Source organism: Pristis pectinata, chromosome 6 (genome assembly GCF_009764475.1).
Source record: "Pristis pectinata isolate sPriPec2 chromosome 6, sPriPec2.1.pri, whole genome shotgun sequence".
Lineage (NCBI taxonomy): Eukaryota > Metazoa > Chordata > Chondrichthyes > Rhinopristiformes > Pristidae > Pristis > Pristis pectinata.
The window spans coordinates 102755332-102768670 of record NC_067410.1 but is presented as its reverse complement, the minus strand read 5'-3'; the positions used below and the strand labels follow the sequence as shown (position 1 = coordinate 102768670).

General features: G+C 44.0%; 1 protein-coding gene across 1 annotated transcript in view; it reads left to right on the top strand.

Annotated features, from left to right (window-relative positions):
• The window catches only part of LOC127571262 (carboxypeptidase B-like), a 42765-nt gene extending 33483 nt beyond the window's left edge, over nt 1–9282 (top strand). The window contains exons 10-13 of the mRNA XM_052017497.1: nt 3001–3091; nt 4937–5139; nt 7256–7340; nt 9007–9282. Coding sequence (XP_051873457.1) covers nt 3001–3091; nt 4937–5139; nt 7256–7340; nt 9007–9194 — 567 coding nt within the window. The 3' untranslated portion in view covers nt 9195–9282. The remainder of the gene's footprint in view (nt 1–3000; nt 3092–4936; nt 5140–7255; nt 7341–9006) is intronic.
• The last annotated feature ends 4057 nt before the right edge of the window (nt 9283–13339 follow it).

The following is a 13339-nucleotide window of genomic DNA, read 5'->3' as shown; positions in this document are numbered from 1 at the left end:
AGAGATAAGACACCTGCCTTCATCAGTATCTGATGATAACAAAATATCCTGGTGATGCAACTAATTAATCAGAGTCACATCCCTCTACTGGTCATTTGTACTCAACCGGCCTATTAATAGTAGTCTTATTTCCTCTGCTGACCATTGGTGATCAGAAACCTATTACCTCCTGCAGAGGTTAGTCACTTTAGAAACAAGCTTTTGGTCTTCAGTGGCCTGTTGTAGCCAATTCATAGTCTGTCCCTTTGGAGCCAGGAAGGTCAATTAAATCCTTCTTGTATATCACCATCTGTTTCCTCTTATTTGTACTGTCCAACAGGCCTGACTTGTTAAATAGGACAGGGACTTTGTTCTGTTACAAAAAGAATTGCCTGCTCAGCAGCCACAACTGTTATAATTCTCCTGCATACTCTACAATGTGTGGAGCTCTCTGAAGCTCCCTTCTTGGTCAGCCCAATCCCTTCCAATTGCTATCATCAGCAAGCTAATCTGAAAACTAATTGGACTCACAGGTATGCTGATGTCAGTTGTAAAACGGTGCACTATCCCAACTCCTCTGCTTGCTTTGAATCGTCGTATTGTTCCGCTACATCCAGTGGCAACAAATATGGAAAATGTCTGAAACGCTCAGCAGGTCAGGCAGCGTCTGTGGGGAGAGGAATGGAGTTAATGCTTCAGGTGAATGGCCATTCATCAGAACTCAATATTGATGAAGAGTCTTTCCCTCTCCACAGATGCTGCCTGACCTGCTGAGTGTTTCTGGCGTTTTCTGCTGTTGTTTTAGATTTCTAACCCCTGCAATTGTTTTGCTTCAGTTTCTGGATGGAGAGAAGCTGTTTGTTCAGATAAGCACTTGGATGGCTGAAGCCACCACAACTGGAGGCTTCCCTACCCACTGTCCCCAGGATCCTCACATCACCACAACCACCCCACCCAACGATCTTTTCCCCAAAAGCCACAACTGCCTAAGGCCGAAATGGGTTCTTTGTAACCTTGCCCTCAGCGTCTAATCCCAGCTTCTCTGCTGACGAGCTTGGCTGTTCCTACCTCTGTGATACTGCCTGTCTCTGTGGCCTGTGTCTGCTGGCGAGCTTGGCTGTTCATACCTCTGTGATACTGCCTGTCTCTGTGGCTTTTGTAAACTTTCAGGCTGGTTTTCCATACTCCATTCTCTGTAAACTGGTTCAGCTATCTTTTTGGTTGATACATTGATATTTGACATGTTGACAGGTTAATGACATTGACTAGTAATTGCGATTGGGCTTAATTCCATTTCTGAACAGTGATGTACACATTTCGCTACAGCTACAGTAAAGTTCAGCAGGTGTAAGGGAACACCATCACCTCCAACTCACATATTGTCCTGACTTGGAAACATATCAGCTTTCTATCATTGTCACTAACTGTTAGATACCTTCACCAGTAGGACTGCAGCAGTTCAAGAAGGTAGTTCACCCCTTCTTCCCATGGGCAACTAGGAGTGGGCAATAAATGCCAGCAGCTCCTACATTTGTGTAAAATGATGATGAAGCCTGAAAGGCGAAGGACAGATGATTGACCCTCAGTGCAGAAGCCAGGTCAATACAACATTCTTTAAGGTAAACAGGATATCTTGGAAATACTCTGCAGGCCATGTTGCCTCAGTTAATACATCCAGCATTTGCTGTTTCTATCAGATATCCACCTTCTTCACAGTTTTGTCTGCTATACTATATCCAGCAGGGTGGAATATTTTCTGCATCACAACCCCACTGCCTCCAAGTTCTCCTCGAAGTCGCACACCATCATGACTTGAAAATAATTCTTTGAACTTGCTGCCCAATAGCACTATGGAGTTACCTTCACCAGAACAACTGGAAAAAGTTGGCACACCACTACCTTCCCAAGGGCAGTCAGGAATGGGCCACTTTCCATACCTCGCGGAGGGCACCTCTTAGCAAAGGGGGACGATGCCAGTGAAATGCACCACCAAGTTCAGTACATACTGTTGAAATGCCTGCAGTTAAAAACCTACTTGAACTCCCTGAACTGATGAAATCTTCAATCTCCCACAAAGAGTTGCAGACAGGAGGAAATTACCTACTGAATATTGAAAGGCCTGGATAGAGTGGACATGGAGAGGATGTTTCCAGTAGTGGGAGAGTCTAGGACCAGAGGGCACAGCCTCAGAATAGAAGGACGTCCCTTTAGAACAGATGAGGTGGAATTTCTTCAGCCAGAGGGTGGTGAATCTGTGGAATTCATTGCCACAGACGGCTGTGGAGGCCAAGTCATTGGCAATATTTAAAGCAGAGGTTAATAGGTTCTTGATTAGTAAGGGTGTCAAAGGTTATGGGGAGAAAGCAGGAGAAAATGGGTTGAGGGAGGAAAAATAAATCAGCGATGATCGAATGGCAGAGCAGACTCAGTGGGCCAAATGGCCTAATTCTGCTCCTTTGTCTTATGGTCTAAAATGCTACATCTTGTTGAATGAGGTTGATACAAAATGCAAATGGAGGTTACAAACAATTACAAAAGCACATTTTAATTGTAGGGCCAGATTTTGATAAGAGCACAAATGGAGCTCGTTCTATCCCTTTGCTTGCCTTGGCTCTTTGGCAGAGCTATTCAATGAGTCCCAGTCTATGCTTTTTCCCAGAACATCAACAACCTCTGTTCAAGTAGTGCCCCTAACCAAGTAAAGCAATCCAAGGGAAATCACAGTGTGTCATCAGATGAAAACTAGCAACAAGGCACGAAGGGGATATGGGGACAGGGAGCCAACAAGCTTGCTCAGCTTTTAATGTGCGGCTTAAAGGAAGGGGTAGGGGTGGCATGGCAGAGACCTTAGGGAAGAAATTCCAGAGGTCAGCAACACATTAATCCAGAGATAATGTGCTGAGGTGCTGCGCCATTAAATCATAATTATTGTACCGGAGAGAAATGACACAAATTAAACGCTTGCATAAATTGTACCTATAATGACAAATCTGACCAACTACGTGCCTGTTTTTTGTGTAGAATCGATTTTGGAGGAAGACTCGCTCCAGGAATCCTGGCACTAACTGCGTGGGCACTGACGCCAACCGAAACTTCGATGCCAAGTGGTGTAGTGAGTTTGTGCATTTTAACACAGACCTTCCGTATGAGGAGCCGGGAGTTTAGCTTTGAAATGGTTTAAGTTTTTGTGCTTGTGGAAAGGAATGACGTCAAGGAATCATAGCCTGTTTCTTTCTGCTGCTCCAGTGTTGAAACCCGTTGTTCATCCAGAAATATGTTGGATGGTTCGGCTGCGAATTTCGGAGATCAGGCCCAGGCTATTTTAACCCTGAAATGTGTGTGACGGAGGCAGGAAGTGACTTGTGGAAAATTGAATGGCTTTATTATGATGGGCAGTTCTTACAGGCATCTTACCAGGGTTTTTCCAATCAGGAGGCAAGTGAGGCGATCGGGCCAGGGGAACTCTCTCAAAGGAAGGAAGAAAGTTTAGCTTTCACGGTCTCTTCATGGCTAATCCTTTGACAAATTGGCCTGGCATGAAAGTCTGTGATTGCTTTCTCCTCGAATGAGTTAGATTACAATTGAGTCTCAATGTTACTGAGGCTTAACAGGGAAATGTGGAGAAGGACTCCATCAGTTTTGGGAAACTGCCCAGGAGAACCAGTTAAAATCTCTTCAAGGTACACCCACTTTGAAGAAGTTTTTCTCCGATGGGAGTTCAGTGACACCCCCTCTCACTGCCCCCCTGTGACGTCTGCTGCTCTCCTGCTCTGCCACCACATTCTTGCCCAGACTCACTACCGCAGCCCACGTCCTTTCCAATGAATTCTCCAACTTCAGGTAACCTGCTCCCCCTCTGTCCCTTTCCTCTCTCCCCCGATCTACCCAGTTCCTCCTACACCCCTCCCCCCACCACCCTCATTCCCCTTCTTTCCTCCCTTCCACCCACTCCATCAGCCCATCACCCACACACTCCTCCCACATGGTCCCCTCCTCTTCCCATCTGCCCACCCCACCTCCCTTATTTGGTGCCATGCTCCACTTTTCTTCCCTATCAGATTCCATCGTCTGCAGCCCTCTGTCGCCTCCACCCGTCACCTCCCAGCCTCTGTCGCTATTTCCACTCTTCCCTCTGCCACCTGCCTATCACCCCTCCTCACCTGGAGCCACCTATCACTTGCCAACTCTGTCTCCGCCCCTTCCCCTTAGATCTTTATACTCGCTATCTCCCCTCTGTTTCGAAGGCCAGCTGAACGGGCTCGACTCAAAACATCGACTGTCTATTTCCCTCCACAGATGCTGCCTGACCTGCTGAGTGGTAGCATTTTTGTTTTTATCTTGCTCTACATTCCAGCATCTGCAGTATCTTGTGTCTCCCATTAAAATCTTGAATGACTGTATTTCTGGAGCCTCTGGCTGGGTCAATTTAAATACATACCAGATGGATTGAGGTAAAATCAGCCCCAGAGAAGTTGGATAACACAACCAGCTTCAGACTGATGCTCCCTCTACTTTGTTCATTTCGTGAGCTCAGACCTCAGAGCCTCCTCTCCAAAGTGAGAATTACATTTTTCCATTTTCCATTCTCCCTGCCAGTTGGTGCTTTGATATGCAATGGGGCCATGCCTCCTTGGCGACTGCTTAAGGCTGTCCGAATGCATTATGCTGACAAACAGTAGAAGCATTGAGTGGATAAGCCTTGGCTGGAGTTCCTCTGGGTGCCTGGTTTCCTCCCACATGTCGACGATGTGCAGGCTGGTAGGTTAATTGGCTAGTGTAAATCCACCCTCCGATGTAGGTGAGTGAATCTGGGAAAATTAATGGGAATGTCGGGAAAATAAAGTAGGATTAGTGTAAACGGATGCTTGATGGCTCGTGTAGACCCAGTGGGCTGAAGAACCTGTTTCCATGCTGTCTGACTTCGTGACTCCACGATGATGACTTTTCTAATCCACAGCCAATGGTTCCTCAACACATCCATGCTCTAATGTGTACTGTGGGCCGTACATGGAATCTGAAAAGGAAGTCAAAGCTATTGCGGACTTTGTCCGTAGTCACCGTAAACTCATCAAAGGATATATCTCGATCCACTCATACTCCCAACTCCTTATGTTTCCCTACGGCTACAACTATTCACTTTCAGCTGATCATGAAGAGCTGGTAAGTTGTTGTGTGTCAGAAATGAATTACTGATGAATTTAAAGCCAATGTAGAAATCTCTTGTGTATTTGAGAAAATGTCTGATGCATTAATGCAACATTTAGAACCTGGATAAAAAGAGAAAATGATGGACTCAACTCTGCATTTAGGAGCTTTTGTTTTTTTTGTTTGTGTTCTTTTTTTTAACTTCACCTCATTAACTTATCAATCAGATGGCTTCATCTACAGCTTATCCTGCAAGGGTCTGGCAGATGGAGCACAATGTTGGTAAATGCGAGGTCATCCACTTTGGAAGGAAAAATAGAAGATCAGATTATTACTTAAATGGTGAAAGATTGCAGCATGCTGTTGTGCAGAGGGACTTGGGAGTGCTTGTGCATGAATCGCAGAAGGTTGGTTTGCAGGTACAACAGATGGAACGTTGGCCTTCATTGCTAGAGGGATTGAATTTAAGAGCAGGGAGGTTATGCTGCAACTGTACAGGGTATTGGTGAGGCCGCACCTGGAGTACTGCAAACATTTCTGGTCTCCTTACTTGAGGAAAGATATACTGGTTTTGGACAGTGCAGAGGTTGATTCCGGAGATGAGGGGTTGAGCCTATGGGGAGAGATTGAGTCGCCTGAGACTATACTTGCTGGAAATCAGAAGGATGAGAGGGGATCTTATAGAAACCTATAAAATTAAGAAAGCGATAGGTAAGATAGAGGCAGGAAGGTTGTCTCCACTGGCAGGTGAGACTAGAACTAGGGGACGTAGCCTCAAGATTCAGGGGAATAGATTTAGGATGGAGATGAGGGCAAGCTGCTTTTCCCAGAGAGTGGTGAATCTGTGGAATTCTCTGCCCAGGGAAGCAGTGGAGGCTACCACATTAAATATACTTAAGACACAGTTATATAGATTTTTGCATAGTTGGGGAATTAAGAGTTATGGGGAAAAGCAGATAGGTGGATCTGAGTCCACAGCCAGATCAACCATGATCTTATTGAATGGCGGAGCAGGCTCGATGGGCCAGATGGCCTCCTCCTGCTCCTATTTCTTATGTTCTTATCCCTGCATCAATCCTGGCCTCACCCAATCAGAGATATTCCCTTTGTCCATTCCTCCCTCACTCTCTCTGCAACGGAAAACAAATTTGTTGCCCTCTTTCCCAGTTCTGGCAAAGTGCCTCAGGTCTGAAATGTTGACTCTCTTCCTTTTCCACAGATGCTGCCTGACCTCCGAGTGTTTCCACCATTTTCTGTTTTCATTTCAGGTTTCCAGCAGCTGCAGATTTTTTGATGTTCATTAGCAAGTGTTTACCAGAACATATCTACATTTCTGTTCCACACCTCCTGTTTATTAAGCCAAGGGTCTCATATACCTTTATATGGGCGGGCACGGTAGAGTAGCAGTTAGCGTAATGCTGTTACAGCGCCAGTGACCTGGGTTAAATTCTGGCCACTGTCTGTAAGGAGTTTGTACGTTCTCCCTGTGTCTGCGTGGGTTTCCTCCGGGTGCTCTGGTTTTCTCCCACGATCCAAAGATGTACGGGTTAGGAAGTTGTGGGCATGCTACGTTGGTGTCAGAAGTGTGGCGACACTTGCAGGCTGCCCCCAAAAAATTCTACGCAGAAAGGTGTTTTTCACTGTGTGTTTTGAAGTACATGTGACTAATAAAGATATCTTATTTTATGTTATCAACTTGTCTTGTTGCCTCCATAGATTTGTGTGGCTCTGACCCTGAAGATCCAAGAAAATGCCATAACTTTGTTCCTATTGTTTTTTGTCATTTCTGTTCCCAGCATGTGTTAGTTTGTGGTTTGCTGTGTTAAGTTAATCTGCAGTTTGCCTTTGTTGCAATGGATGGGTTTCATGTTATTCTGAGAGACATGGCACTAATGAGTGAGCACAGCACCAAAACTATTTACAGCCGGGGTGAGTGCATTGATCCCATGTACGGCCACTCTGGTAGTAATGCAGGGGCCGACTTCTCCTCCTGGCCTCTCCTGACAGGTTGCTTGATTCTGGGCACCTTGGTGGAGCAACGCCCAACTAGTTAGAATGTAGAAATATCGTCTCTTGTCTTTCAATTTGACATTTCTGATAACCAGATTATTTCTTGGTGATTTTATTTCAGAATGCCCTAGCTCGGAATGCGGTTGCGAAATTGAGAAGCCTTCATGGAACTGACTACAAATACGGTACTTCAGCAAGGACAATATGTAAGCATCCCATTATATGGATCATAGAGCCATACAGCATGGAATCATTGACCTCAGCTTTGACAACAGAAAAACTGGAGTCGTCTGTGATAGCAAATCCTAAAGATTTATAGTCCTCTTGGGAAAAGAATTTCTCCTTAGAGTCAGAGGGTAAAGCAGCATGGAAACAGGCCTTTCGGCCCAACTTGTCCATGCTGGCCCTGATGCCCACCAAGCTAGTCCCACTTGCCTGCATTTGGCCCATATCCCTCTGAACCTCTCCTGTCTATGTAGTTATCCAAATGTCTTTTGAACGTGGTTATTAATCTGAGTCCTAAATGATCTATCCCTTACGCAGAGGTTCCTACTTCTACACCCTCTTGTCTGAGGAAGCAGTTACCTTTTTGAGACCTCACAAATACCTCTTGGTTTGCTAAAGTACTGTGTACAGAACTAATGCCCAGCTTGACTCTCCCTAAAGATTTGGCAAGATTGGGCAAAATTACATTAAAAATAACAACATTCCACTGTGGTGTAATAGAAGAGCCTTTGTACATCCTCATCTATTGGTGATTGCTCCTGCAAATGGGAGCTTGTTGTGCTTACTGTCAGGAGCTCAGATCAGAGCTGCCAATCATTGCTGTGCTGAGTGCTGGGAAGTGAGTCAAATCGTAAAGAGCTTTCTCCAGATAGTCACATTTCAATGATCGAACAGGTTACCATGTGAACAATGGGGGGCGGGGGGGGGGCGGTTGTTGGTGGGGGGGAAGGGCAACATGTTGCTTTCCTTTGTGTCTGGCCACAACTGTCCCAGATGTGATGAGCCAGTCAACTCCACTTCAACTTATTGCCAGCAGTGGGCTGATCAATAAAACATCAGAATTGATTTACATTGAAAGGGATTTTCACTGATCAGGTATTTGACAAGGTGCCACATAAAAGGCTGGTGCATAAATTAAGACCGCAAAGCATTGGGGCAAGTGTCTTAGCATGGCTTGAAAACTGGCTGTCACATACAAAACAGAGTTGGAATAACTGGGTCCTTTTCAGACTGGAGGAGTGTAACTAGTGGAGTACCTCATACACCGGTTCTTGGCCCTCAATTGTTCAAGATTCTTTAAGAGGAATAACTAGTGGCTAGAAAATGGCATTTGCTATCACATTAAATATTTCAGGGTGAATGTTGTATGTTTAAAGGGATAATACATGAGGGGGAGAGGAGTAGAAAGCTGCATGGCTAAGATCAGATAAAATAGCTTGGGAGAGGGTTCCTGATGATTGGTTACACAACCAGAGAGCGGTTAGAGTGTTTCTGTGTTGTAAATTCTGAAGTTTAATGTAAGAAAGCAAGGCCACACACTGGGCTTGTCTTTATGGGTCTCACATGGACTTCCTGCTCCTTCCATTCTCCGGGCAAGACATCCCCTCAGACCTGTCCCAACAGGCGACTAAGCCCAGGCTGGTGTGACTATCTGCCTTCTGCTAATAGCTCACCACCGGCATGTCACTGAAGTATAATCCGACTCAAACTTCATCTCTGGGCCAAGAAGAGATCCAGCCCAATACCGGAAATATCTTAACCAGTCTAAGGGGCCAGAAAGCCCATTCTTGTCTGACTATGTTTTATGTTATACAATATGTTCATTAAATTAGCCATAATGATACTTAAATATGTCTTCCCCATTAGATATTGCAGCTGGAACTTCAGATGACTGGGCCTATGATCTTGGCATCAAATACACATTCATCTTTGAACTCCGTGACACGGGCACGCATGGCTTCCTGTTACCTGAGTCCCTGATCAAGGAAACGTGTGAAGAGACCATGCTGGCGATCAACCACATCGCTGCTTACGTTCTCAACCATCCATATTAAACCTTCTAATGACGGGACAAAGTTAAAGATAGATGTAGACTGTCTTTAAAGTTTAGATGTAGAATTAAAAGCAGTTTTGATTTTGCAAGTGGAAATGATTAATGTCTCTTTCAAAAGTATAAAGGACTTACACAAGTTCATTAGGATAACATTTGCCTTAGATTATTCGTCCTTGTTATAGGATCATAGAGTACAGAAGGAAGATGTTTGGCTCATGGTGTCTGTGATGCCTCTTTGAATAGGTGACACAATTAGACTCAATTTCCTCTTATCATGTTCCTTTTTATAATTAAGCACTTATCCATCTCCCTTGAAAATTTTTAGGGTATTTTCTTACACTGCATTTTCAGGCTCTTTGTTCCACATTATAATAACGATGCACAAAGAAGATGTTCCTCTAATCTCTGTCCTTTGTGGCCTCCTTCTGGTGAAAAGAGCCTCTCCCTTGTTGAAGACTGAAGGAACAAAAGGTGCATGGCAACAAATTGTCCAGCTGTCTGGTTGTTGCGACTGATCATTGGGGAAGTCCTTCATGCTCCACATTGACTGGAAATAATACAAGGGCGAAATTGGGTCCTCGTCACTAGCACTGAATGTCCATCAGTTATACTCATCTCCTTTTACTTAGTTCCATTGAGCCTGTTCAAATGAATGGAACCAAACAGATATTCAAAGTGAGTGTTATGACAATTCATGTAGTTAAACTTCAGTCTTGATTATCAGATCTACTGACATCAGAGAAACTCAGTATCTAGCAAAATCAAGTCATAGAATCATAGAACAGTACAGTACAATATAGGCCCTTTGGCCCACAATGTTGTGCCGACCTTTAAACCTCGCCTAAGACTTTCTAACCCCTTCCTCTCACATATCCCTCTATTTTAAATTCCTCAATATGCTTATCTAGTAATCTCTTAAATTTGACCAATGTACCTGCCTCCACCACCGCCCCAGGCAGTGCATTCCATGCCCCAACCACTCTCTGGGTAAACCTTCCTCTGACATCGTCCGTGAACTTCCCACCCATTACTTTAAAACTGTGCCCTCTTGTATTGAGCATTGGTGCCCTGGGAAAGAGGTGCTGGCTGTCCACTCTATTTATTCCCCTTAATATTTTGTACACCTCTATCATGTCTCCTCTTATCCTCCTTCTCTCCAAAGAGTAAAGCCCTAGCTCCCTCAGTCTCTCCTCATAATGCATACTCTCTAAACCAGGCAGCATCATGTCAAAGTCAAGTTAAAGTCAGGTTTGTTGTTGTCTGCACAAGTACATGTATGCACAGATGCAATGAAAAACTTACTTGCAGCAGCATCACAGGCACATAGCAACATATAAACAGCATTCACAAGAAAAACATAAATTAAGCATAAATCATACACAACTTTTACAAGAAGGAACACAATTAAAACCAAAAAAAGTCCATTTTAGTGCAAAGTGGTCATAGTGTTGATAAACTGTAGTGGTGATTAGGGTTTTGCCAGTTGGTTCAAGAACTGAATGGTTGAAGGGAAGGAACTGTTCTTGAACCTGGTGGTGTGGGATTTCAGGCTTCTGTATCTCCTTCCCGATGGTAGCTGTGAGAAGATGGCATGGCCCAGATGGTGGCGATCTTTGATGATGGATATTGCCTTCTTGAGGTAGCGCCTCCTGTGGATACTACCAATGGTAGGGAGGGATGAACCCATGATGTATTGGTCAGAGAGCACTGCTCTCTGCAGCTTCTTACGTTCCTGCACATTCAAATTGCCGCACCAGACCATGATGCAACCAGTCAAGATACTTTCAACAATACATCTGTAGGAGTTTGTTAGAGTGTTCGGTGACAAGCCGAACCTCCTTAACCTCCTAAGAATGTAAAGACACTGGTGTGCTCTCCTTATGATTGCATCTATGTGCAGTGTCTATGTCTACAATGATGTTCCTATGCTTAAATGTCCTATTTGCCTGAATGCCCAAGATGATTTTCAGTGTCATCTGGTATCGGGGAGCATTACATGGAAACTAAAGAAGAGGGCAAATCATTTAATACATCTCAGTTGCGTGAACTCCATGATATAACAGAGGGAAATTGGTAGTGTGCATCCGATTGCAGGGTCACATAACATTAAACAAGTTAAACCTGGTTCAGGTATTGTTCCGTTACTGCAGTGCCAAACTAAAGCACATCACTGAGGGCACACGAGAAACGGGTTGTAAGCCAGATCCTAAACAAAAGCAGCTAAAGGAAGCTGTGGTTTTATGATTAGTTGACAATATCATCTTTAAACAAGTGTCCAAGTGCACATAATATTTCAGCAACAATTATCAACCATTTTAAAGTATCGCAGTGATTGGTTACAAAGTACATATCCATTTACTTATGAGAAAATTATTATTCTAAATATACTGGGTGAGGTTTTCATTGAGCACACTGCTGCATCCTGGCAGATATAGTAACAGGCTAACAATCCAAGAGCAAGCCATTAGATTTCTCGTCCAGATTACTACCCGGCTTGAGAAGAATTTGAAGATGTAACAAGGCTAAAATGTTTCCTGAATAACCATCTCCTCATCAAACTGCATCTGAATATTCCCTCTAGGTATAGCAGTCAGGTGATAGCTAAAGTAACTAATAGACCTAAAGAGCTGAACTCCCTTTAAATTCTGCAGCCAATGTGTTTATAGGCATTCCCTTGGATCTATTTCCATATCTTGAACCCGAATTAGTTTTTGGGTAAGGAGCTGAGGAAAATTAAAGTTGTGAACCTTGTGCAGTCGTGGGGTCAGTTATTGCTCAGTCGTTGAGTATAATCAAAAGTGAGTGATATTAGGGGATGGAAAAATTGAGGTAATGGAGAAGTTCCGATCCCTCTATTGAGGGCTCCATTTACGAATGATGTTCAATAGTAATGAGGAGGATGCACAGGATGTGTGATATTTCAACTGCCCCGGCCAATGAAAGGATGCGGCAGTGCCCAGTGTCCAAACAATGGCGGTTCACTCATCAATGAAAACCTCACCTCACACCTCCACATTCCTACAAAGCCCATCCATGTGCAAGAATTTAACCAATATTTTCGATAAGGTAGAAGCCTCCAAACCTCCAAAGATTTAACATATAAGCAGAAATGAAATCAGAACTAGTTGGGCAAAAGCCATGTTAACTTTACAGAGAAATATACTTCCCAATTCTCCAGCAGATAGCAGGATCCCAATCGTTCTTATTGTTAATTTGTTCATTTTCCGGGATACAGCCTCACTGGCAAGGCCAGCAGTTATCGCCCATTCCCAATTGTTCTTGACAGTCAGAATCAGGATCAGGTTTATTATCACTGACTTATGTGACATGAAATTTGTTGTTTTGTTGCAGCAGTACAGTGCAAAGACATAAAATAAATATAAATTACAAAAATAAATAAATGGTGCAAAAAAAAGGAATTATGAGGTAATGTTCATGGGTTCATGGGCCAGAAATCGGATGGCAGAGGAGAAGAAGGTATTGCTGAATCATTGAGAGTGGGTCTTAAGGCTCCTGTACCTCCTCCCGATGGAAGTAACGTGAAGAGGGCATGTCCCGGATGGTGAGGGTCCTTAGTGATGGATGCCACCTTCCTGAGGTACCATCTCTTAAAGACGTCCTCGATGGTGGGGAGGATTGTGCCCATGATGGAGCTGGCTGAGTCTACAACCCTCTGCAGCCTCTTGTGATCCTGCGCATTGGAGTCTCCATACCAGGTGGTGATGCAACCAGTCAGAATGCTCTCCACTGTACATCTACAGAAAGTGACGGCGAGTCATATTCTTGTAATGCCACAGTCCAGAAGTAATGGCATGACTGAGCAGTATCCTGGACTATTCCAAAGGGCAATTAAATCATAGCTGCGGGTCTGGAGTCACACATAGAACAGGTTAAGGAAGGATGGCAGATTTCATTGTTATTTCATTCCAAATTATTAAATGCATTTAATTTCCACAATGTCGTGGTGGGATTTGAACTCAGGTCCATGGATTGTTAGTCCAGGCCTTTGTCAGGTCATGTTAGTCAGGTCTGGTAACCTGATTTAATTGGTGCACTACCACTATTAACAAAACTAATTCTTGAGGTCACGGTCATCCATTGACGCTGTTAACATTTTCTTACTCTCCAAGTATATTACTTGTACAG